At 38.0% G+C, this 27011-nt stretch overlaps 1 protein-coding gene across 1 annotated transcript in view; it reads right to left on the bottom strand.

Moving 5' to 3' along the window:
* Positions 1-3057: 3057 nt before the first annotated feature.
* usp43a (ubiquitin specific peptidase 43a) overlaps positions 3058-27011 on the bottom strand; it is a 127226-nt gene continuing 103272 nt past the window's right edge. The window contains exons 9-15 of the mRNA XM_079841358.1: positions 24077-24177; positions 16666-16743; positions 16382-16511; positions 11824-12151; positions 9160-9318; positions 5407-5568; positions 3058-5263 (exon numbers count right to left, since the gene is read on the bottom strand). Of these exons, the coding sequence (XP_079697484.1) occupies positions 4215-5263; positions 5407-5568; positions 9160-9318; positions 11824-12151; positions 16382-16511; positions 16666-16743; positions 24077-24177 (2007 nt within the window). The 3' untranslated portion in view covers positions 3058-4214. The remainder of the gene's footprint in view (positions 5264-5406; positions 5569-9159; positions 9319-11823; positions 12152-16381; positions 16512-16665; positions 16744-24076; positions 24178-27011) is intronic.

Genomic DNA, 27011 nt, shown 5'->3' with positions numbered 1-27011 from the left:
CACTGGAAAAATGTGCCAGTGACAACATTTCTGCAAAATGATGTTGCTTCTTGCATATATCACAGCACTTTCAATGTGAAAATATCCAGTGAGAGACAATGGAATCGCTTTTAAAGTCGGCATGAAATCAAAATTGACCCCTATTTACTGTTAGTGCACATAACTAGTCTTGTAGTGAACAATTCATCCAAGAAATTTAATTAATAATTTAGTTTGTTTTTGTAATCTTTGATCAAAATCTGAAAATGCACTTCCCCTCTAGCATGGCCTTCCTTCTCTAATGACGTCAGTTTGACGGCTTGGGTAGAAAATCCCCTTCAACTGTCAGTCTGCTGTGAGCTTTGACAGCGAGCTGAATGGAACGCCTAATTTTCTGAATCCAATCAATTCCCAGCAGGAAAAAACAATCCACGCCCCCTCTATTTTTCTCATTCAATATTCAGTTTTTACTTGGAAAATACATCACAATACTGAAGTAAAGTTGGTCGCAACCAGAGCCGATCCTCCCTATACGCAGAGTATGCAAGCTGTGTAGGGTAGGGTAGCTATTTAGGGCTGTTTTAGTTTAGTTTTTGATTTTTGCTTCCAACGATTATGAAAACATGATGCCACTTTCCGTAACTTTTTTTTAAAGCGGTGCGCTGTCACTCATACATAACATCCAAATCAGTCGAATCAAGTAAAGTCACGTGTAAAAGCGTATTGAGCTGCGAAAGAGACGTTCAACAGACGGCTATCCGTTCCTCGCTATCCGAGATGGAGAGACACACGGTCAAGTGCAGGCTACTTTGGGCTTCGGGTGTGTGCTTAAACGGACAAATACACGCAAAAACATGTCAAAATGTCCGTCTTGGGGATTTAAACACATTCAGTTATGTCTTTGGTGAACAGGAGGTTTATTCTGTGAGCTGGGAAAGTAATCAAAGTCTATCAGGGCTGTGCATTTGGTCTTAAAGTGACCGCAGCTCTCTCTGTCATTTAATGTTAATCAAACAACAAAAGAAAACGAGAGAACGATGTCATACTCATACAGTGAAGACTATGCAATGTTTTATTTGATTTGATTTTCTCTTACATTTAATTACTTTTTTCAATTTCTGCATAGTAGGCTATTATAAGCAGTAGGCTAAAAGTTAATTTCATTCATATGTTTTTTTTTTCTTTTTCTGTTGTATTTGTCCGATTTTATTTATTGAACGTTTCAAACTGTTGTTTGTTGACAGTGTACACTGCTCTAAAAGAACAGATGAAGGGGTTGGGGGTCTTTTTTTTATGAACGCACCATGCAAAAGAAGTCTTAATTAATTGATAATCTGCCCCTGTAATCATCATTTGTGTGAAAAGGAATAAAAGTTGGTGTTTTATGGCCACTAGAAACTGCAGTGAATTGTATTTATAGGTAGGTTTTTGGAGTTTTGCAACAAAACAAAAAAAATGGTGGTAGAGGCACATTTTTCCAATAAGCCAATGTTGAAAGAAATTCAGATAGATTGCAAAGAAATAAACAAATACTATTTTACATGATCATGTGCAATATTCAAAAGGACACTTACAGTTTGGTTCATTTCTTGTTAAAAACACAACTGTGTGAATTTGATTTTGATTGATGTTTGAGTTAATTCACTCACAATCACACTGAGAAAAGAATCAATTTAAATCTTTGATCATGAGTAATGTATTCTAAAATATTATATTTGGTAAGAGGATGAGCTTTGCAGTGTGTAAATATAGCATTAGTGTTTAATGAGCAGCATTCAGACTATTTAAATGCTGCTAGATAGTGATACACAAGTATGTTTTTTAGTTTTGTTGTCATTCATCAGATTAATGGACATACAAACCCAAGTAGTCTAAATTGGAAGGAGACAATATGACATATTCTGACTGTAGCTTTAGCAATTAGAGCCAAACACAATCTGTCAAGGACGTCAATTCTCTAAGGTCACTTTAATTTTCAGATGAGAAGAACCCCTACCCCCCCCCCCCCCCAAAAAAAATAAAAAATTAACATTTTTATTTGATTCGTTTGATTCACTAAAAGAGATGTTCAGCAGAATGTTCACACTTCTCTTTTCCATACAATGAAAGTCAATGGTAAAATATATATAAAAAAAAAAAAATCAAACAGCAAATAAATATATATTTTTTATATATAAGTAGAACAGACTACTTACATAAAATGCATATAAATATCAGTAGTCACTATTTCTCACAATAATATGTTTTAGTAAGTTGATATTTAAATACTTAGTCTAATGATCAATGTTCTGTAGTTGGGGGCCAAAACATAATTAAATGCAATACAAGGATGATACAACCATTTTAACATGATTTAAATATTATTAATTATCAAATATGATATAGTAGGATTCATAGGGTTTAGTGAGTTTTTTTTTGGTCATTTCGGAAATTGACAGTTGCTGCTCCCCATTCAGTTTTTTTATTAATGGAAAAAAGCACCATGAACATTCTGCCTAACATCTCCTTTTATGGTGGTGGATGTTTGGAACAACATGGGGGTTAATTTCTCTGTGTACTATCCTTTAAGTTACATAAATTATTGTTATTGCCTTCAAACTTAGTCCAGGTGGTTAGTGTATGGATTAATCCACTGGTAATGAGGTTAGTGTGATTGTGCTTTTCAGAAGTGACACTGTATTACAAAGGTCTAATATAATGTGTTGTCAACACCCCATCCTTGTACATATGTGACAGAGCATCACTTAAAGCACACAGTTTAGGTTTCAGTGTGAATGTACACTTTAAAAAAAAAGTATAATATGAATTTGTAAATGTCTTAATGTATACTGAAAAAAAAAGGAAAAAACAATACAAAAAACCCTTTTAAACTCTGCATTGAAAAAATCCCTTTCTTAATCAGTATTTTGGTCTTGTTTTGCAGTTAAAATATCTAAATCGTTGAAAGAAGTTAAATACCAGGGTAATACTTATTGAATGAAGTGTATTCTTATCACACCAGCAGTTTGCCTGTCGCAAGTATAAAACTATTGAAAATGAGTGAGGTTCATGATTAAAACAACACAATTTGCCAAGGTGGTAAGAAAATTATATTTAATTCAGCAAATGCTGTAAATTTACTTCAATACCGTTTTCGGTAACACTTTATAATAAGTATACAGTAATAAAGTATACTACTTACAAATCATTTGGAAAATATTTGTTTATAGTTTAATATATTAATAGACTATATACAAATAGTGAGTTCTTCATTAAATGTCACTGCAATTAACCAAATGATTATTGTTTAATGAGCTCATATGTAAAGATGTAGATGTAATGGGTAGGTTTAGTGGTAGAGTTAGTGTAAAGGGATTAAATATGCAGTTTGTACAGAATAAAAACCATTACACCTATGAAGAGTTACCATAAACAACATATGCCAACATGTGTGTGTGCGCGCGCTTAATGTATTTGTAAACATTTGAAGGAACACTGAATATGAATGCAATTAATGTCTAATAAAGGTTGGTTTAAAGAAAAATCTAAACCTAATCTAAAGTGAGAACTATTTACTCCTAATAACCAATTAACAATTGTCTTGTTCTAATGATGGTTACTGTGTTCTGAAGTCATATGACTGGATTACTGGAAAGCAAGACAGCAATACTCATTAAGAAAATATTTTAAAATATTTGTAAATGTAACTAAAAAATTAAAAAAGAGTAAAAAAAAACACATCATGTTTTGGTCTGAAAGCATGACTAAATCAGATGGTGCAATAAATTCACTGAAAGTGCAAGAACTGACATCTTTGTTAAATGTCATGAACACCCATCAGAGGTTAGCAGCCAGTCAGTACAATCTGCAGAATCATAAGAGATGAAACTGAAAAAGTTATAAATAGCAATTCCCTTCATGTATACAGGTGATAAATCTATTTAGTGGCACAAGAAAATCAAATCTGAGGCAAATAATTTTTCAATTCAAAAGCATGGAGTTGAGGCCAGTGTGTAATGTACTTCTAGTGGCAAAACACAATCTGAAAAATAGCTCTGGCCCAGAGGCACTTCATATAAGCAGAAACAAGTGAACAAAAATATTATCCACTAGTTTCAAAGGTATGTGCAACTTCATTTGTGGTTTGTGTGCAGGTTTTAGTGATCATTTCAAACCTACCTTTATACCACAATTCTTACTTGGGCTTTTATAAATTTGCTACCCTGTTGTGATATTTGGGTGTAGCGAAGAAAGTCTCAGAAGCTCGATTCAGGTACTGCTTTTTTTCTGCCCAGTGAATTTGTGCTGTACCGTGTGCGATGCAGAGTGTTCTGAGAGCCCCTGTCCACAGGCGTGTTCTGTGGCTGGGCCACCGATGTGCCATTTCTGTGTAAAGATGCTGTTCTTCTTAAGCCTAGATCTGCCTTGCTTTGAATATTGGAAGAACTTTGAGACCGTTTGATATCTGATGACCCACGGCTCACCTTGCCATTTGCAAGTTCACCTCCGTGTCTGCTCCGACCTTGGTTATTGCTATTGTCTTTACCTTCTGAAGTTCTATTATGTGTCCCATTGGAGAGCGTAACTCTAGATGGGCTCTTCACCCCCGCATCACCCATTTTCACAGATTCACTGTCTCGAGACCTCCGAAGTGAGTCCTTCTTCATGAAACCACCTTTGAGAAATGCGAAGACACTATCGTGACGTTTTGTCTCTTGTCCCTTTCTCTGTTTCTCCTCTGCTTGGTCTCGCTCCTCACCTGAGTCATTCCTCTGTGTGGTTTCCCAGCAGCTTGGACTACTGGAACTGGATTGGATCCCTGCACTAGAGCTCTTTCTGGACTGCGATTGCTCCTGTTTAGATTTTCTGCTGCTCCGTCTAGTCAAAGTCCCATCTTCTCTTGGTCTACTGCTGCTGCTGGGTTGTTGGCCCGTTGCTTTCTCTGAGCTACTTCTTTCTTGACCCTGCGGTATTTTGAGATACTCTAGAGGTCTGAGGCTGCTGTGGCTTGAAGATTTGGCAGCAGGTTTTTTTGTATCGTTTTCTTTACTGACTTCTTTATCTGAAGGTCGAGTCATTAGGGCAACAATGGGGTCTTTGGTGCATCTTGGCCTCCTCCCAGACTCTAAATACTCCACTAGCTCTGCAGGAGCCGGGCCAGGAGCTGAGGCAGGTTTGTGGCGGTCTTTGTTACCAAAGGACCATCGGAGTGGGAGCATTTTGGTCTTGGCGGGACTTTTCATGCTTACACTACGCCCTTGGATTCCTCGCACAAAAGGTCTGCTTTCGAACCCACCTAAAGAGACTGACATTTGTATAATATTCAGTACATGGTAGAAAACACTTGCCCACGACAAAACAAGTGAAGAACTATGATACAATCTCTCTCTTTTACTATTTATATTTCTTATTTACAATGACGAGAACAAACTTGCTGGGTAAACTCACCTCTCTTTTCGACCGAGGGCTCATTTTCAAAGACGGGAGACTCTGGGGAGTCTGGGATGGAAGAAGGGCATGTTGTGGAAGACCGTGATACCATACTTTCTCTTTTACTGTCACCATTTAAACGGATGAGCCAGTGGTCTGACATGGAGGAACTGGTGGAACCTGCACAAGGAGACGAACATGACTACATTTACATTTATGCATTTGGCAGATGCTTTTATCCAAAGCGACTTACAGTGCACTTATTACAGGGACAATCCACCTGGAGCAACAGGGAGTAAAGTGCCTTGCACAAGGACACACTGGTGGTGGTTATTGCTGGGATTGAACCAGCAACCTTCTGCATATCAGTTCAGTGGTTTAACCCACTGGATGGAGTAGGCATGGAGTATGCTACACCTTAATTTTTAATAACTAAAATAATGTCCTGTATTATTGTTTCCACAATGACCAATTAACGCATCTTTGATCTTTGACTGTAACCATGGTTCCCTGAGAAGGAAATGACATGCTATGGGAACTCCCCTACGTGATTACGTCATATGTCCAACTAAGTCAAATGTCATTGGCGCAATGTCACCCCATTACACGTGATGGCGTACCAAGGAAGCTATAAAGGGTACCCAACACAGCGTCAGCTTCTGATTGGTTTAAGCAAGTTGCTTATAGGAATGCAGGAAGTGTATGGTAATGCAACGCAGTGCCTGAACTCCTGAAGAAACTCCAGCACTGAACCAACCAAATGAATATAAATATATATATTTATATTCATTTATATACAGAACTATCCATTCGTTTTCTGACAGGGAACACATGGAACGAATCACCGCTCCACATTTTGATTGACAGCCGTCACAACCTACTAGTGACCGTGTTTACTCCTTTCTTTTCAACCATTGGATATGGTTTAAAAATGGCTTTTGTATTTGAGTAAGGCGGGATGTTACTTCTGACGAAGCGCTGTTAAATATAGATGAAAAACGATGCCGCAAAAGTAATAAATAAAATGCTTTCTTAAAAAGGCAAAAGAACGCATGCATGTTTTCTCAATATGATCATTAAAAATCAACAGACTAGTGAAAATGCGGGACATTTTCTCAATATGTGACATGCGGGACAAGGGGTGAAAATGCTGTGCGGTACAACGCAAAGCGGGACAAGTGGTCACCCTAGGCCCAACTGGTGTTTTCTGCACCATGAGGTGAAGACTGTCCACTTCAGGGCATAAAGTTTCCTCGTGGAGGGAGCACTAGAGCTTAGTTTCTCAACAACCTTGGCTGAGAGACCAGAGTTCACAAGTTGGACACAAAGCTTCCATTTCTATGCCCAGGGGTGATACATTGTGCCCCTGGCCTGTGACAGAATGTCCCTCCTGATTGGAATTTACCAAGAGGAGTCGTCCAGGAGAGATATGAGATCCAAGAAACAAACTCGGGCCGGCCAAAACTGGGCTACTAACAGCAGACGGACTACGTCCAGTCGAACCCTCTCAAGAACTCCTGGGAGCAGAGCAATCTCAGCCACATCTGCACCATGGCATCCCGCCCTAGTGGAGCTGGATGCATGAGGAAGAACCAGAGTGGACAGTGCGTCGTCTTCTCGGCTCTCAAGGAGAGCAGCTTGCTTTGGGACCACAGGAGGATCTAGTGTCAGTCTGCAAAAAGGCCATGACTGCAGACCCTTCTGATGATTTATGTATGAGACTCATGATGTGTTGTCTGAGCAGGTCTGGGAGGAAGTACCTCAGTGCTAGTGCAGCAGCCATCATCTCTAGGCAATTTTTGTGCCATGAAAGGTGACATCTCCATAGACCCTGAGTTCAGTGGCTGTCTAAGTGAAAAGCTTGTTTTCAAAAACTTCCACTTTGAAACCTGTTTCCAAGTTTGCATTCTCAGGCCACCAAAATGTTGTTGTCATGTAAATGAATGGCCGGAATGCATTAAAAGTGTTCTGTTTTCAGTTGAAAATATTGTAGTGTAAATGGCCCCTAAATTAATAACTAATGATTTGTACAATAGAAATGAATCAACTATGATCTTTCTTAAACTGGACAATGACTTTCTTCTACAGCCAAAACAATCTTTGTTGCATTATTTTCCTGTTATCACTGTAAAACTGCTTTGAAACAATATATATTGTAAAAAAGCACTATATAAATAAAGGTGACTTGACGTCCGTGGTACGCAGTCACGCATCATGGGGTGACGTTGCGTCAATGACATTGGACTTAGACATTGGACTTAGTTGGACATATGTATCAGATGTAATCGTGCAGGAGCGTTACCAAACAGACGTAACAGAGTTCCCTCGAAAGGGAACCCTTCATTCAGTTTTTAGTTACATTAAACAATGTAAATTGTCATGTGGTCTCTATATTATGTTTTACAACTGATTAATCATTTGCATTATTTACACAACTTTTTCAATAATTCACCTAACATGTATCTTTTAATGATCATTTTACCAAGACAGTTATCTTATTGATTTTTATTTACTTCACGTCTATGTAAACTCTGTGAGAAATGCACACAAATCAAATAGCCAAGCTTCTGTCTCTGTGCATCTTTCAGAAATCAGAGCTTGGCAACAGAGTAATATCAACTAAAATAATACATCATACACAATTTCTACTATTTGATGTGTCTATTTAAATTATTTAAACAATGTCCAATATTATACACAAATGAATGAAATGAGCGCAGCACGAACACAAATCAAATAGCCATGTTGCAGTCTCTGCACGTCTCTCAGAATCCAGCTCTCTGTCAAGAGTAATATCAACTAAGTTACTTAATCATACACATTTTCTACTACTTGATATGTCTTTTTTAATGTTTTAAACCTTGTACAATAAGATATTTCTCTGTCTCACAGTATTCATTTTAATTTGTTCAGATTTGTATGCATAGTCAAAGTTGTTTTAGCTATTTTAACCACTGAATATTTCAACTTCCATGTTCTCTGATCAGCTATTTTATATAGAGTCAGACTCCTGTTATTAGAGATTCTGGATGATTGTCCTGACATAACCGTCTTTTTTTTTATTTCTTTAAGATATTTAAATATTTATTTATTTGGATCAGGAAGGGTCCCTGAGCCAGGACTCAAACTCGCGTCACCCGAAACACAACCTAACTACGTCTTAAAGCACTGCTTATGAGGCTATCGGCTCCGATAATTTTCAAGTTATTTAAATAAATGATATAATTAAATATAATTAAAAAAATGATGAGCTATACAAATGTTGAAATCATAACTACAAAGGAAACAGAATTACATTAAAAAAGGCCTAGTGTAATGTTACAAACTTTCGATTAAAGCTTGGTACACACTCCACAAGAACAAAGAAATTAGTTTGTTTTCTTGAGGTGGCAAGAACAATGTTCGTTCTGGCCAGGACATTCCATACTTCACGAGAAAAGCAGGTGCCAAACAGTTCAATTTCTGACCAATCGCAATAGTTCTCGGACACCCAAAAGAAAAAAGTTCTGCTCAGCTTGCACTGAACTATTTTAAGAGAATGTGACTTGTACAACAAAAAAACAGGTCCTGCACTCAAAATTCGGTCACTGTCAAAACACCAAATGTATTCTTACCATGACTGTGGAACATTCACATTGCAATATTAATAGGGGGAAAAAAAACACAGGGAAAAAAACAGATGTGCTTCCTGCCTAACATTGATCCAATGCAACAAACAAAATGTCAGTCAACCTCCATCTGAAATGTGGCCACAAAGGCTCATTCACTGACCTCTGACTGAGCTGTTGGCAGACCAGGGAGGGATGACATTTCTTCTCTGGTAGAACAGGATATATGCCCCTCGTGTGCACAGTTCCTCTTCTGGCACAAGCTCCACGCTGCTGTCGTCATAACTGTACCAGTGGCTGTCCACCGAGTTCCTACAATAGGCTGTTTTGCAGACATATGCTGATTCAGACTTCTGTTCATGTTTTAATTTAGGCTATTTATGTAGGGTTGACAATTTCATTAGTGGCTCGTGCATCGATTAGTTTCTGGGGAACATTTGCCAAAACAAAGTGTAAAAAAATGTAAGTGCATTTTGTTATCGAACTGGTTAGTATCTGAGTAGTCCATAGTAACATGGACATGAACCTTTGCCTAAGATCACTAGGTTTAAATGTATATGAACAGATAAATGAAGAATGTAAAGTAAAAAAGATAAATAATAAAGTGGGTGAAAAAAATTATAAACCATGGTTTATCAAATGTGCCATTTTCATTATGATTGTATTTAGGTTACATACAATTTTATCGTATCGTTAGCGAGACAAAAATGGATTTCATTTTTAACCCCAAAATGTTTAAAAAGAATATTATACACAATTCATTCATAATTTGAAATTTGAGTTGTGAAAATGACTTTATGTGATAATTCACCTAAAATGCAAAGTATGAATTCTGCCTTACAAAGGCAAAAGGCAGTAACTTAATTTTTGGTCGAACATTAGTTATTGATATTTTTAGGACATTCAAGACCGCCTTTATCATGTGGATTTTGAGTCAATTTTGTTGTTTTTTCGAGAAAATAATGGGTTGTCTTAAAGGGTTAGTTCACCCAAAAATGAAAATTCTGTCATTAATTACTCACCCTCATGTCGTTGGACACCCGTAAGACCTCCGTTCATATTTGGAACACAAATGAAGATATTTTTGTTGAAAGCTGATGGCTGAGAAAAGCTTCAGATAGGCCTCCATTGGCATTCAGTACACTTATACTCCCAAGACCGATAAAAGGCACTTAAAATGTCGTTACAAAGTCCATCTCACCACAGTGACTCTACAATAATCTTACGATGCGACGACAATAGTTTTTGTGCGCAAAAAAAAATCAAAATAACACCTTTATCCAGCTTGTTATTGCCTTCCGCGTGTGCCTCCACGACGCATGCGCGAGAATATGACGTAGCACCGGGGTTCGGGAATCCATGAAATGCCACTCTAACCCCATTTTGAGCACTACGCCGAGACCTAAAGCACGATCAATGTAGAATCCAACAGCTGAGATACGCGCGTCTTCCTCTGATTGTAAACAAATCACTTCTGGGTCATCTGTCCGAACGCCGGATCTGCGTCATATTCTCGCGCATGCGTCGTGGAGGCACACACGGAAGGCAGTAACAAGTTGGAAAAAGGTGTTATTTTGATTTTTTTTGCGCACAAAAACTATTGTCGTCGCATCGTAAGATTATTGTAGAGTCACTGTGGTGAGATGGACTTTGTAACGATGTTTTGAGTGCCTTTTATCCGTCTTGGGAGTATAAGTGTACTGAATGCCAATGGAGGCCTATCTGAAGCTTTTCTCAGCCATCAGCTTCCAACAAAAATATCTTCATTTGTGTTCCGAATATGAACGGAGGTCTTACGGGTCTCGAACGACGTGAGGGTGAGTAATTAATGACAGAATTTTCATTTTTGGGTGAACTAACCCTTTAACAGTAACTTCCAAAAGCACGGGAGAAACCAAGACAGAACACACACCGTAATACCAGTTACCATTCTTTGCCTTTGTTTTGGAATGCTAAAATTGAGTTACTATTTTTTAGAAGTTACTGTGCCGGCCTGGAGTTATGGTATTCTGCCTTTGTTTTACTGTCCATTAATGTTTGCTGCGTTTAGATTACAGTGTAGCCAGTGTCATTCATCTGTCACTGAAGAACTTCTGACACACAATACCTGAATAAAAGTGTATGTAAAACAAATAGTTGAGTGGCTGTTTTTACTAATAGCGTTTAAGGATGGCCCATTGCTCTTGAAGGAAAATTATGGTTGAGTTGTGTAACACAAAAGATGCGTTAGACAAAAATTAGACAGATCTCAATATACTTCATTTAGCTAGCTAGCAGCCAATAGCAAAAATAAGCTCGTCATCTATCCAATGAATAGGCTACCAAACTGCTCCATATAACAAAGCAATTGTAAATCATCCAATATAAATGCAGTGATTACTAGATTTTATACAGGTGTTACTATAATGATTTTGTAAATGGTGATCAGCAACCAAATATTTATAATGTGGTATGCCATTTGCCTTGGTGTGACTTCTCACTTTTTGCAGACAATACAAAGGCAGGGTACAGTAACTTCAAAATATGTAGATCATTTTCATTACTAAAACATTTAATTGTCAGATTTCCAGTGTCCTACCTATAATTAATTTGACTGGACAACTACAAATCTTTAAAGTCCTTTTTCTCAGTTATTACAAGCTATAGCATTAAGGTTTTTGCCTTTGTAGGGCAGAATTGCGAGACATTGTTAGTCATTAAAAATCAACTAAGAGTGTGTCTTTATAGTTTTATATTACTGAATGAAATCCGCAAGGTCAAAACCACATTATTAAAGAGAAATGTTTTTAGATAACCCCTGCTTCAATAGAGATCCCAGCACACTCACCTGTGTAATGGCCTCCATGCATGCCTCCGTGGTGGTTGCAGACTGCATACAGGTCATAAAGGAAGTCAGTATCCCCATGTTTCCAGGTTGAAGGCCACGGGGCCAGATTCTTCATGCTCTGACTGCGTTTCACCACATGAGGAGTCATATCCAGAGCGCTCACAGGGAAGCGGATGAGGGTGGAGAGCTTGTTTCGGCGTTTGCCCACCTGCCGAAAACGCTTCAGGTGCAGAATGAGTATGTCAGGCAGGGTCCATAAACTCATCTTCACCATCCCCTGCTGCATCTGCTTGCAGTGAGGACACTTCCATGCATCGTCTGGCGCCAGCTGCAAGACAAACATTAGCTATAAACAGTCCAATACTCATTAGTGATGTATGTCACAGACAATAAATCAATAGAGTCAGATACTACCTATGTAGGATTCATGATCACAGGTATATAAATAACATTTTCTTTCTGGGGATTTGTTGAAATGCATGCAGAGTGTAGCGATTCTCCATGGTCAACTAAACCATGTCATTATCTGAACCTATTTTTTTACGGTCTATGGTTTTGACTCAGTGTGGTGCAGTAAAACATTTATGTCTCAGGAATACACTGCTGCGACAGACTGGAGTGCAGTGAACATGCAGAGAGGAAAGGACAACAACATCTGAATATTTACAGAAGCACTATAGACCATCAGTAACACGTTATTTATAACTTTAAAATATCTATTACAGAAAAAGGCATGATTTAATTAAAGCTGTACAGCCATTTCTCACAGGCATTGCACACCATATAACTGAAGTCCTGGTATAAGTGTTGCTTGAGTAATGACATGACACTGTTAGAGGATCGATAATTATTTGTGCAGCCACTCACGATGAGGCAATTCTCAGGGGTTCATAAGTGTTGCTTGTCCAGAACAGGCAGAGAAGAATGAGTTCAGAAATGAATGAATGACCTTACAAAGAGAGCGAGAGTGAGTGGGATATGAGAGACATGATGGTAGGAGGGAAAAAATCTCTATTTGCTCCTCAAGAGGGTTTTGTTTTGAATAATCTTGGAATAGTGGAATAGTGATCAGTCCTGTGAATCAAAATGTCTAACGCCTTTGCAAGTATAAATTCTGTAGAGAACATTTTCTACTGCATTAATCCTCACTATAGTGTTAAAAAATTAAATTTTGTATTCAATATGTTGACTATATATGTGCATATTTTGTTTCTAACCATGGGCGAGCGTCACTAGGCCCTTTTTTAGGGGGGCTTCAACCCCGCCTAAACTTCTGCCCAGCCCCCCTAAAAAATTTGTGATTAACCTTTATAACATATGAAACTTCGCCTTCGTCCCATCTTTTAATCAGCGTGTTTTTTTCAATCCGCTGTGGCGGCGAATAGAGCGCACGTCAGAAGCAGAGGTGTGTGCGCTCATTGGTCTGTCATCGCTCGTCAATGTCAAAATATTTGAGAAATCCAATCAAATCAGAGTAGGCGGGCTTTATGTTCACAGACGCTGCTGAGGCTGAGCGCGAATTTTAGCAGCGCGACTTGACGTCAAGTGCGAGATATGTAGCTAAACTAAACGTTTCATATCTGACAGCTGCTTCTTTAAGTCAGAAACGTTAAACAAATGACAAAAATATTCAGGCAAATTAATAAACTTTTGAGTAAATTCGCCATTTTGAATTGAAATAGAACTATGTAATGTCATTGTTAATATTTCTTGTTTGTTAACTATATTATAAAAGCTGTTTTCTTCAGATTAGGCATAAGATTAATAGTAATGAATGTGTGCATATCATGAATTACCGTAATTTAATACATTTAATACAAAACATCCTGTTAGCCTTCAAAAATGATTCATAAAACATATAAATATTAGTTAAACATATGTTTACTGTCTTCCCTGACAAAAATCGAAAAAACGTAATCAGTCATATCTGCCCAATGACATGGTTTTCAAGTTATTGTTATCTAATTTTTAGGCGTTCAGAACATCTTAAAATGCACATATGTAGATCATGGAAATCAAAATTTTCTCGCCCCCCCAAACCTCATTTGGATTTGGGATCTCATTGATTATAAACCTGCCTACATTGTATTAAGGGATGTACAATATGGTCATGCAGAATAAGGCATTAATATTTGCTTTATAAGTAATAATAAACAGACAATATCCTAATATGCATACTAATAGGCTACTAGTTAATAGTGAGAATTGGACCCTAAACTAAAGTCTTACCATTTTTTTTTTCCATACCCTCACTGGGGGCTGAGCCCCCCTAAAATGAAAATCCTAGAAACGCCCCTGATTCTAACCATTTAAAAAACCAACTGAATCATATAATTGAAATAAATTATCACTCTGGACATCCTCCCTAAAGATCCTAACCACATAACTGCTATGCTAGAATATGAATTTATATAATTGGTTGCTCTTATGTTCGTTTGTAGAGCTTTCTACACTGCAAGAGATTTTCAAGAGGTTTGTTTTTTTTTTTTTACCTGTCTTTTCTTCATGTTCAGTCCATATTTTTAGAGCTGATTTTAGTGTTTTTCTTTTCATCAAAACCCACTTCATCTTAAACATTAGCATTTAAGACAGAAAATGCAGATGATGAGAGCAAGAGGTCACTTCAGAGTGTCTGCAGAGGCACTAAACTCATAACTAGACTGGCCTAGAATAGAAAGTGAAATATATCAAATGTTAGGTAACAAATAAAAAAAGAGGAACTCATTTTCTATGCCATTTTTCAGCTCTGGTTGAAAAGTATTTCATTAACTTATAATAATGTCATTCTTTCATTATGAAGTCATTCTAACCCAACATTCTGTCATTTTTGTGGAACCCAAAAGTTGTTTTTGATGGATTATTACACAAATTGAACTGAATAAAAAAGTGACCGTAAAGGCATTTGCATTGTTACAAACAATTTCAAAATATTGCAACAATAAAGCAATTCAAGATTTGTTTAGATTATTTTATTCACAAATACAATCACTGTAATATGATTAACTTGCTTCTCACTTTTGACCAATAGGTGGCGCTGTTATCAAATTATTATGGTGTGTTCAGTGCGAGGTGACAATGACACATAAAAAGTCAATATGTGTCAATATGCCAAAGCATTGCAGAGTTACAGCCTCAGAATCAGCTTGGCATCATGCCAACAAATTCGTTGATGCATTACTCGAGAATGGTTTGGTCTGTCAAAAAGCTTTTGTTAACTTTTTGCAGGCATGGTCTGAAGATGATCTGAGCCAATTTTGGTGAAAATCAGACGGTCTAGGAGGAGTTCGAAAAAGTAGGTTTTCAAAGAAATTCAAAATGGCGGACAGCAAGTTCGAGGAAATAATATAATTGGTATCATTGTTCTCAGCCACGGAATTTATCAAGACCAGTTTCACTAAAATAGGCTAAATTAATTCAAGGTTATTAGCATTTTTGGAAATTTCATTATAATTTTTGACCACAGGGTGGCGCTGTCTCAAAACTTTTTGAGTACATTCAGGGCATGGTCCCAACGGCACATACCGAGTTTCGTAACAATGATTTTCGCCTAATTTGTTCGTGTGTTATTTGAGAACAGTTTTTCACTACGGAAAATGACGTCATAAGGTGCAACCGAATCGGCTTGAGCCAAGGCATCGGGGGAAAAAAAGAAAAGTTTCTAGCCCTTCCAGTTCAAAAGTTATTAACATAAATGTAAGTGAAGCTTTAGACAGTTGGTGGCGCTAGTGGGATTGAGTTAGATACTCTGTGTGCCAAATTTCACAACTTTTTACAGTTCTATGGGCTTCCATAGACTACCATGGCAGAAGAAGAAGAAAACTAACAGATACAATAAGACATAGTAAATTATTTTTAATAAAACATTTTTTTTACTTTCGGTTCATCATAGAATTCTGAAAAAAAAGGATCACAGTTTCCGAAAAAACATGAAGCAGCACAACTGTCAATATTGATGATAATAATAATGTTAGTAATGTTACTTGAGCACCAAATCAGAATGATTTCTGAAAGTTCATGCGACAATGAAGACTACAGTAATGATGCAGAATAATTATTCAGCTTTGCCATCACAAGAATAAATTACATTTTAGTGAAAGTGGCATGTGAAGGCCAAGTATGGTAACCCATACTTGGAATTTGTCCTCTGCATTTAACCCATCCAAGTAAGTGCACACACATTAGGAGTAGTGAGTACACACACACACACACACACACACACACACACACACACACACACACACACACACACACACACACACACACACACACACACACACACACACACACACACACACACACACACACACACACACACACACACACACACACACACACACACACACACACACACACACACACACACACACACACACAGAGCAGTAGGCAGCCAGTTTTGCTGTGATGCCCAGGGAGCGTTTAGGGATTAGGTGCTTTGCTCTGTGACTCTCTAACCATTAGGCCACGACTGCCCCTTTTTTAATCTCCACGATCTTCACATAAATGACACAGGTAAGAAGAGAGAGAAATAAACAGGGAGTGTGATTGGAGGAAAGAGTACCTGCTCCTCTTTGGTGTAAAGCTGAAAACACTCATCCAGCGTGCAGCTGTGCTGCTGTACATGATTCTGCTGCTGGATTCTCACACTATCTGCATCCTCAATAACTTCCTCTTGAATGTTACCAAAGAGACTGAAACAGATATGAATCACACAAGAATTCTGACTTTCAAATGATATTACTGAGAATACCCTTACTAATACAGGGAAATTGACAAGATAGTTTTAAATTAAATGAACATGTTTGCCTATAATAAGAACATTTTATGCAGCAGCATGTATCTCACCTTTCTTTAATTCTGTTCTCCCATTCAATCACGAGTTTCACATGCAGAGGACCACCAGGACCACAGAACTTCAGGGCCCTGTGAGAAAGAACATGATTCAAATTGTGAGTTCTATTTTCAGCCACTAGGGGGCAGACTACAGCCAGTGTTGTGAAGCTCATATTAGCAATAGACAGTTAGGACAGCAACAGTCAATTTATCATTTGGCAGACTTTTTTATTTTTAATTTACCAATAATTGAATTTGCACTACCGTTCAATGGTTTAGGGTCAGTACGTTATTTTTTATACTTTTTTCAGAAAGGACTTAAGGTGATCAAATATCACAGTAAATACATTTATAAAAGATTTCCATTTCAAATAAATGCAGTTCTTTTGAACTTTCTAGTCATCAAATAATCTTGAGAACATTCAACATGGGAATTAATAAGAAATGTTTATTGAGCAGCAAATCATCATATTAGAATGATTTCTGAAGGATCATGTGACATTGAAGACTGACTTAATGACAGTAATAAATTGCATTTTAAAATATATTAAATAGAAAACAGTTATTTTAAATTGTAATGATATTTCACAATATAACACAATATATAAAGTTTCACTGCCTTAGTGAGTACAAGAGACTTCTTTCAACAACAACAACAACAACAACAACAACAAAATCTTACTGCCCCCAAACTTTTGACCATAATGTATATAGTATACAATAGTTTATTATTTTGTATAATTTAACTTATGTCTATTTGCCTTTGATTGTACAGTAAAGAAGGGTAAAGAAATTACAAAGACAGGAGGTATGGCTAGATCATGACCACATGCAACTGGGTCATGACTCGACTCAACTATGATGATTATGTAATTTTGTTTTCTAATCAGAACATATATATTTTAACTATTTAATCATTACAAAACAAAGACAAAAGCATGATGCAAATATAGAGGGAGAGAAAAAAAAATAGAGAAGAAAATGTCCAGAAAATAAAGTAAGTCAAAGAACAATGTCCAGTTCATTTATCCTTTAAAATTGCAAGTCTAAATAGGTTTCTTTTTTTATTATTCATGGTAATTACCAGTAGGATTCATCTGCAGTTCTCACTATCATTACAGGTCCTCAGACTGAAAAAAATTGCCTATGCACACACATGGCAATTATCACCTGGCTAAATAACCAAGAGGGAGAAGAACACACAGCATTTACAGCCTCTGCCCTCACTGTTCACCCAGTGCAATTCTGCAAACAATCGATCAAATATGACAGAGGGAAAAACTGCGGCAGAAAGGAGTGCGGGGTAATTTGAAGATGTGACTGGAGCATGGCTGAGTTTTTCTGAGAGCTGGGCTAAAGCCAGATTAATTCTGACGCACAGTCCGTCTGCGTTAATTGCGATTGTTTCTGAGAGGATTTAAAAGCAGGGAACAATAATTCAGAGACGTGAGGGGAATTCACTTGGATTCATCAACTCTGGCCTATTGAGAAAAAGGCTTCACACGCACATGCAGGAGTTTTCTTATCTTACACCAAACAACTTATCTTGTCTTACACTGACAATTTACCTTATCTCAAACTGAACTTTGGGGACCTAAATCACGTGCACACACGTACACACGTACGCACGCACGCACGCGCACACACACACACACACACACACACACTTGTATATGTGGTTTACTGGGACTCTCCATAGGCGTAATGTTTTTATACTGTAAACCGTATATATTCTATCCCCCTACATTAACCCTACCCCATGCCCATCACATACAACCTTTGGCATTTTTTTAATTAAAACAAAAACAGTTTAGTGTGCTTTTAAGCCATTTGGATTACAAGGACACAGGAAGTGTCCTCATAAACCATTTTAACGTTGTAATACATGTCAAATACCACATTTGTGTCCTCACATACTGTATACCTGTACACACACGCCTTTGCCTCTGTAGTTACACTGGAACTTTGCATGCTCTTTCACTGTTCTCTGAACTTCTGTTCATACAAACCATCTATTTGATGATAAATGTTTGGGGCAACCATATGCTTCCTGTCATTACTTGGAAAATGTGGTCTTCTTAACTCAATCTTGCTTGTGAAACCTCTAGATAGAAGAATGAATGCATCTTCAGCAATGGCTGACAAACTTAATTACTTGCACAGTTAAACACTGCTGGCTTTCAGCACACAAGAGCAGCAGCTTGCGTCAAAGAACAGCAGGTAACCGCATGAGAGACGGAATGTCTCTGCTATCATCTGAACATCATAATTACAAATAAATAACCTATTTATACAGAGACAGACATAAATGAGAGTAAACAACAATGCTTTGGTAAGAAAATGTGATCAAACACCTCTGCAGCGTTAAAAACATTCACATCTCCAAACCTGTACCTTAAAAAACTGCTCTAGCATGTTATAATGATGCTATCAGATGATAATATGGTACTTGCATGGCTCTGAATGATGACAATATTCATATACAGTATTGATATTTTCATGGTACTCCAAGGTACTTAAAAAAACCTATGGCATGGTGCATGTTCAATACCATAGCACATTTAGTCAGTGACATCTGGGTCAATGATAAGAATGTCCATGAAAGGAACAACACTTTTTTTGTATTTATGTTGGCTTCATATTTATGTTGGCCTCTTCAAGTGTTAAAAGGGTCCGATTATGCCCCTTTTTACAAGATGTAAAATAAGTCTCTGATGTCCCCAGAGTGTGTATGTGAAATTTTAGGCTCAAAATACCCCACAGATTATTTTATACGATGTTAAAATTGTAACTTTTTGATAAAAAACGCGCCATTTTTGTGTGTCCCTTTAAATACAAACGAGCTGCTGCTCCCGGCCCCCTTTCAGGAAGAGGGTGGAGCTTCAAGATCTTGTGTTAGGCTGAACAGTTTCTGACATTTTCAGTGCATGTCTGTGTGAGGTAATCGGAGCTACTTTTATGTTCAAACCAGAGTCGGACAATGATTGCGAGACTCAAAAGAAGTGACAACATGTAGAATGCAACAGGACGTTTCTGAATGGTTAGTTGATGAATTTATGTAGCTGATGTGGAGTTAACTTAGACTGGCTAAACCCAACCTGATCTGCCAGCGATTTGATTTCGCCCTTGATCTGCCGGGATGAGAGACGGACGCTCTAACAAGGAGGCTAAAGGCTCCAACCTCTAACATCAGTCGCTAGATCAGAGGAGTGAGGTTTACTCGCACAGCAACTACTAGCTGGCCTCCGTTACACAGACTCCTAAATGTGCTCTACCACAGCAACTCTTCCTGAACTCAACATGGCCTCACCCCCTTTGTTTTGGGTTGTGTAAGCATTCAGAGTAAAACCTGTGCCAAATAAATATGCTGATGATCCACCGTGGGAGCAGCCAAAAGAGAGAGAGAGAGATCATGGTGAGTATTTTACAAATATTATGAATTATTGATTCATAAATAGTATTTGAACCACATGACATATTAAAAACAAAAAACAGGTACCAACCTCGCCTTGTGATAAACAGGGCAAAATATCAGATATTATGAATCTGCAGTATTGTTTGATTATGCGTGTTGGTTGCACCATATTACTTTCATGGTCACACCACACGATTTTAATTTAGCAGACACATTTTTTTTTATCACATATTAATAAGCATTGAACAGTTTTTTTATATTTCTGTTTTCTTGAGAAATAATAGTAAAAAGTTTTTCTTTTCAAATATGTCATTCTTTAAATTAAACTTTTTTCTTTATTATGATATAAGGGCAGTTGTACCCTGACATTTGTGACTTTATGCCCCCTAAAAAAAACAATTTTAATTCAGAAATAAAAATATTCTTATTAAACACGCGTCACGTCATCTATCCCATCTATCCCTGTCATTCCTTACGCACACATTACCGTCAAACCCCTTATTTAATCTAGTTTGTGGTTTCATACTTAATCTGCTCTAAAGATTCAAATTCTATTCTACTGAACTCTCATTTAAAAGCCTTGAACTTTAAAGTAAAACACATTTACAAATAAAACCATCAGAATTCGGTTATATTCACTTCAGAGGAAGGAAAACAGCCCAGAATAGCAGGCACAGGAGCGAATGAGGCTGCAGTCACGACTGTGGAACTGAGTTTTAAGCTGTTTAAATTGAGAAATGGATCATTGGCTTTTGAGACTGTGTGTGTTACACCTACAGCACTGAGAGGATGAGCTCTTCATGGTTTAGCTTGTTGGGTTTGTCTCTCTAGAGCCTCACAAACATGATGCAGAGAAGAGGATACAATTAGTCCAAACTAGGTTAAAAAACTGTGATGTGGGTGTTTGGAGACCAATTAAAAAGTTTAAAGCAGCTGGAGATATTAACTTTTAGCAAGACTGATGAGCACTTAGGGTGTATAGAACAAATTTCAAGGAATTTCTAGACATACACTACGGTTCAAAAGTTTGGGGTCAGTAAGATTTAAAAAAAAAAAAAGATATGATCTTATACTATGGCTGTTGAATGCTTGAATCTGATTGGTTGATGAACGTTCTAAAGGTTGCAATTATTTTCAGGGAAACACACAAGTAGTTCCAGACAGGTTTTGACTGCATTAAAGTTCCATATCACTTTGCTAAATGATTACAGTTATTTCAAAGGTCATTACAGCCTTCTACAACAGCAAAATAACCAAAACCCACAACGACACTCACCAAGCAAATAAACATAGTAAACAATAGAATAAAAACAACAAATTATTTCCAAGTTTTGGAGATATAAGTTCTGTCCCACTCAAATGCACAAACATACAGTAGGGACACAAACTCAATAGATAAACCTACAGTTTCGCTATTAGTAGAGACACTGGTGCCGAACACTGTTGAGAAACGCACTGACTGAGGTATCACACACACTTAATCTCTCTCTCTAAAATGACGTTTTGGAATTAGCAACAGAGGCTTGGGATGAGATGCGTAAGAAATTACACGAGCGTTTTAAGGACAACAAAACTGACAAATGTCTTGAAATACATCATGAACAATGTTTTGAGGTGTGGTAATCGTAGTATAAGCGGAATAATTTAATTTAAAAATAATGCACACCAGAGGTGTAACTCCGTTTTGCATCATGACTGCATTACCATCTCGCGTCCTTACATAATCTAACGGGAAAACTAGCAACAAAATTGCTAAGTCAAACTAAGACAATAACCTACAACCCAAGACTAAAACACCGGGTTATACATTTTAGATTTAAAGGGTTAGTTCACCCAAAAATTAAAACTAGCCCATGATTTACTCACCCTCAAGTCATCCTAGGTGTATATGATATTCTTCTTTCAGACGAATAAAATCTGAGTTATATTAAAAAAATCTTGGCTAATCCAAGCTTTATAATGGCAGTAATTGTTGCTGTTTTTGAAGTCCATAAAAATGCATCTGTCCGTCAAATAACGTGCTCCACACGGCTCTGGGTGTTAATAAAGGCCTTCTGAAGCGAATCGATGCGCTTCGATGCATAAAGTTTCGGCCGATCGCCTTCCGTATTCAATTTATGGAAAAAGTGTTGAAAGTGCCTCTGCAGTTAAAAATGCTTACTCTACCAGTTACGCTCGCCAGACGTAGCGTAAGCATTTTGAACTGCAGAGGCACTTTCAACACTTTTTCCATGGAAGGCGATCAGCCAGAACTTTACTTTATAAAGTTTTAAATATGGATATTTTTCTTACACAAACGCATCGATTCGCTTCAGAAGGCCTTTATTAACCCCCCAGAGCCACGTGGAGAACGTTATTTGATGGACAGATGCATTTTTTTATGAACTTCAAAAACCAGTGAGTAACAATTACTGGCATTATAAAGCTTGGATTAGCCAGGACTTTTTTTAATATAACTCCGGTTTTATTCGTCTGAAAAAAGAATGTCATATACACCTAGGATGACTTGAGGGTGAGTAAATCATGAGCTAATTTTCATTTTTGGGTGAACTATCCCTTAAAGAAGAAACAGGTGAAGAACATAATCAGTTACTATGGTAACAAATAAGGGTGTATTAGTAACCTAGGAACTGAGGAAATATAAACAAACACAGGAAAAATGGAATGAACCGAAGATCACGTTCACACATTAGCAGAATATGATTTTCAGCCCCAGTGCCGCCGCTCCCACCATGCGCATCACACGCTGTGCGTAGGGCACCAAGTGCTCAAGGGGGCACTACAAGAAAATGGGCATTATAGGGCATAGGGCATCAAAACGGCCAGTGGCGGGACAGTTATTTATATATAATATGTATATATAATACAGCCCTGTATTTGAGTCATTAATATGTTAGGTCTGATGTTCACAAAGAGTACAGTTATTTACGAGAGCGACAAAAGCATTATTGAACTCATACCTGTACATTTTCAGGACTCACAACAGCATTCTCGGAAAACCTGTGGTGTGTAAACATAACCGGACTGGATAACTAGTTGTCTGTCACATCATACAACTCTGCTAAGGGGTTTTGTGTGTGGTTTTGCTTATGGTAACTTACAGCGACGGAAATATGAGCTCTGTGTATCATCTGAAGGTTCTAGATCCAGTCACTGTTCTCCACTGGCTCTTATTTTGATATTCTAGTTTGTTTGCTTTAGTTCTTGTTTCTCTGCACTATTTAGTTTCGGTTTCCTTGGTTACTGATTATGTCCTTGTTTGTTTCCTTTGTTACATATTATCATCACAAATGTATCATTATGTCTGCCATGTATACTCCTTTTTCAGGTCAGTTCTCGTTTGTGGAGTATGTTGGTTTGCTATTCTCCTACGTTTCTCCTACGATCTCCTGAGAGTTTGTTTTAGTTTTGGTTTGTTTACTCCTCATCTTATATATGCATGCTGCACACCAACCCCTGACATTAATAAATAAGAAATGATACTTGAGCATCACCATATTAGAATGATTTCTGAAGGATCATGTGACTCAAATTCTGTGTAATGCGTGAGACACTGCAAAGGATGTGAGACATGAGTGCAATGAAACTATATTTATCTGGCTAGCACATGTTTAAATTGAAGCTTCTGTCGGTTAACAAAGATTTGAAAGAACTCTGGCTCAATGGGTCGCTATCTTTGATATTACTTTAGTCACTGTCACTACTGGTAAGAGAATACAGACTTGTTGCTTGCATACAGACAGACAGTATTCAAGGTATATTAACTGTAAAATATTAACTGAACCAGATGTGACAGGATAATAAATTGGACAATAAATTGATCAGTGACAAGACTTTTATATTGATGCAAAAAAAAAAAAAACACAAAAACATTACATTTTAAAATACAAAGTAATTCACAATATTACTGTTTTATTTTTGACCAAACAAGTTCAGCCTTGGTGAGCAAAAGACTTGGTAAAAAAAAAATACACTGTTTTGTTCTTCAGGTGGGGGGTGTGGACTCACCTGTCCACAGTTGGGTGGCACAGAGGTCTGCTGTCATAGGGAGACAGGTAACTGCAGGAAGCCGACCCACCAACAACACGCATCTTAAACAGTTCAGTAGTCTGTGGAAGGCAAAATACATTTTTTTAATAAATGTAACAAGTAATTGATTCACTCCATGTGTAGCTATTTAACTAAAACGGCATTACATGGAAAAGAGTTGCATAAAGATTCTTCAAAAATTCTAATTTGTTCCATGAAAAAATAACAGCATTCAGGTTCAGCATTCAAAATTGACCTAGAATACCATTCAAATGTTTTAGTTTAGTTTCAAAAGATTTTTAATCTTAAAGCTACACTGTGTAACTTTTTTAGTTTATTCTTAGCTAAAAACACTTAGTTCTTTCAAAAATATATGTGCTCATTAATGTATATTTACTTCTTTCAAGTGATAAAGTATTCTCGTAAGTTGATAATATGCCATTGAAAATACATACGGGTAAGGGGTTCGAATGCGGGTCGCCATGTTGCCCATCCATCTTGAAAGTACATTAGCCAAAGAGGGACATACCCGTAAATTCAAGCTTCGCCTTTCGCGTTTTAAAACTCGATGGCACCGTGTTGAATGTGGACGAGGTCGAACTGGAAGCCATGCTAATCTTGGACTAAATCGGCCACCGTAGGAGTTAAAACGAAATCGGAATTGAGAGGAACAGACACTAAAATTCACTGGATGGTCAATATCACACAGTGTAGCTTTATTTTTATTTTTTATTAATACTTATTTCAGCAAGAATGCATTCAATTGATCAGTGACAACAAAGATGTTTACATTGTTACCAATAATACAGTATATTGTTCAAATAAATGCTGTTCTTTTGAACTTTCTATTCATTAAGGAATCCTAAAAAAAATTGAGTACAGTTCCACAAAAAAATAAGCAGCACAACTGTTTTCAGCATTGACAATCGTCAGGTATATGTTCTGTGTTATGGGCTCTTATTTTGATATTCTGGTTTGTAGTTCCTGTTTCCCTGCACTATTTAGTTTTCCTGAGAGAATATTTGCCTTCAGAATCTGGTGTGACCATGACAATAACAGCCAGTCTGGGCATGCAGGGTATGCACGTGCAATCGGCACGGGTGGCTTGGGGGCCCGTCCAGATGAACATTTTAATTAAAATGAGGGAATTAATTTTTAATTTGTGGCCACGATAAATATATTTTTTGTATGCATGTCATGTGAAGTAATTTCCTGTTCCTCCGTAATTTCTTGTGTGCATTTGTCAGTTTTTGCACATTTTAATTTTTTAATGATGCTGTACTACATGCAAACGCTGCTGCATCGCAGCGCCAAATAAAAAAAAAAGAAAATATCGTGCGAGAGGTTAGTGGAGAGAAATCTCTGGGAATCTAACAGTTCAAGATCCGGCCAGTGTTTTGATTTTTGAGAACAACTCTATCACATCTAGTTTTAGTTCTCTTTCTTGCCATCCCTGTTACTGTTGCTTCAGCGGAGCGCTCATTTTCAAAACTAAAGCTAATTAAAAAAATTATTTGCAGAGCACCATGTTGCAGAACAGACTACTGGGACTGGCAATTATTTCCATTGAGAATGCACGAAGACGTGAATTAAACACCAAGGACATTTTGGATGAATTTGCCTAAAGAAAGGGCCAGAGAATGCAACTAAAATTAGTGAGTACTTTTGTGTTTTTACATTTTGGGCCACCGTGCCAAGATCGTTTGTGCTTGCATGCAGTTTATTATTGACATTGGCTGAGCCTTGGTTATTTTAGACTTTTTTTTTTTAGTTCCGTCCTGGTTGTGAAAAGTTGTTGGCTTTGTTATGGTATTATTTGGTATGGTATTTTTTCTGATAAGCTACAGTGATGTCACAGTTGGTTCATGTTTTGTTTCACGTTTATGTTTTCTCCTTGTCATGTTTCCTGGTTATGTGATTCCCATGCCCTCATGTGTTGTGTCATGTCATTGGCTAATTCTAATTGTCTAATCATTGTTCACAGGTGTCCCGTGTCTTGTCATTAGTCTTTGTGTATTTAGCCCTTGTGTTTTTCATGTGTCCTCGTCGAGTATTGTTAGTGTAACACTGCTGTTGGTGAGTTCATGTTCATGTCAAGTCTTAGGCTATTGTGTTCCTGCTCACATTTAAGATATAATGAACACTGCATTTGGGTTCAACTAAGACTTGCCTCCAGTGGATCAATGAAACGTTACAGAATACTCGCCCAACAAAATGGACCCATCAGTTGCTTTGCTTTGTCTATGCCAGGGGAATCAGGCCATCGAGGACTTTATACAGGAGTTCTGTGGACTTTAAAGAGGTTGCCCTTAAAGGTATTTTTCGAAATGGTCTTAGTGACATTTTAAATTTCCTATTGCCTGATAGCAGTGTCCCATGGACTCTGGTTGATTATATTGATCATGCCCTCCTGCTGGGTGGCTCCTCGTTTACTGTGGGAATGGTGGATGAGGAGCTCCACTGTCCCACAGTACCCTTCACACCAGAGAGCCCAGTCACCACGCCACCATGCCACCACGCCGCCAGGCTAGGCCACGCCCGCGCTCCAGGCCACGCCCGCGCTCCAGGCCACGCCCGTGCTCCAGCCCCCGAGCCCACTCCAGCCCCCGAGCCCACTCCAGCCCACGAGCCCATAGTCCTGCCCAAGAAAATGTTTGGGGGGGTGGGGGGGGGGGGGGGTGGGCAAGGGGTACATTAAGGCCGTGGCCCCCTGAATTGCCTGATCCGCCATGGCCCCTTGAACTGCCTGATCCGCCATGGCCACCCACGCCTCGGGGTCCAGGTCCACCCACGCCTCAGGGTCCAGGTCCGCCCGCGCCTCGGGGCCAGGTCCGCTCACGCCTCGGGGCCAGGTCCACCCACGCCTCGGGGTCCAGGTCCGCCCACGCCTCAGGGTCCAGGTCCGCCCACGGCT

The sequence above is a fragment of the Gobio gobio genome (genome assembly GCF_949357685.1).
Source record: "Gobio gobio genome assembly, chromosome: 17".
Lineage (NCBI taxonomy): Eukaryota > Metazoa > Chordata > Actinopteri > Cypriniformes > Gobionidae > Gobio > Gobio gobio.
Note: the sequence above shows the minus strand (reverse complement) of the source record. Positions and strands in the feature narration are given on the sequence as shown.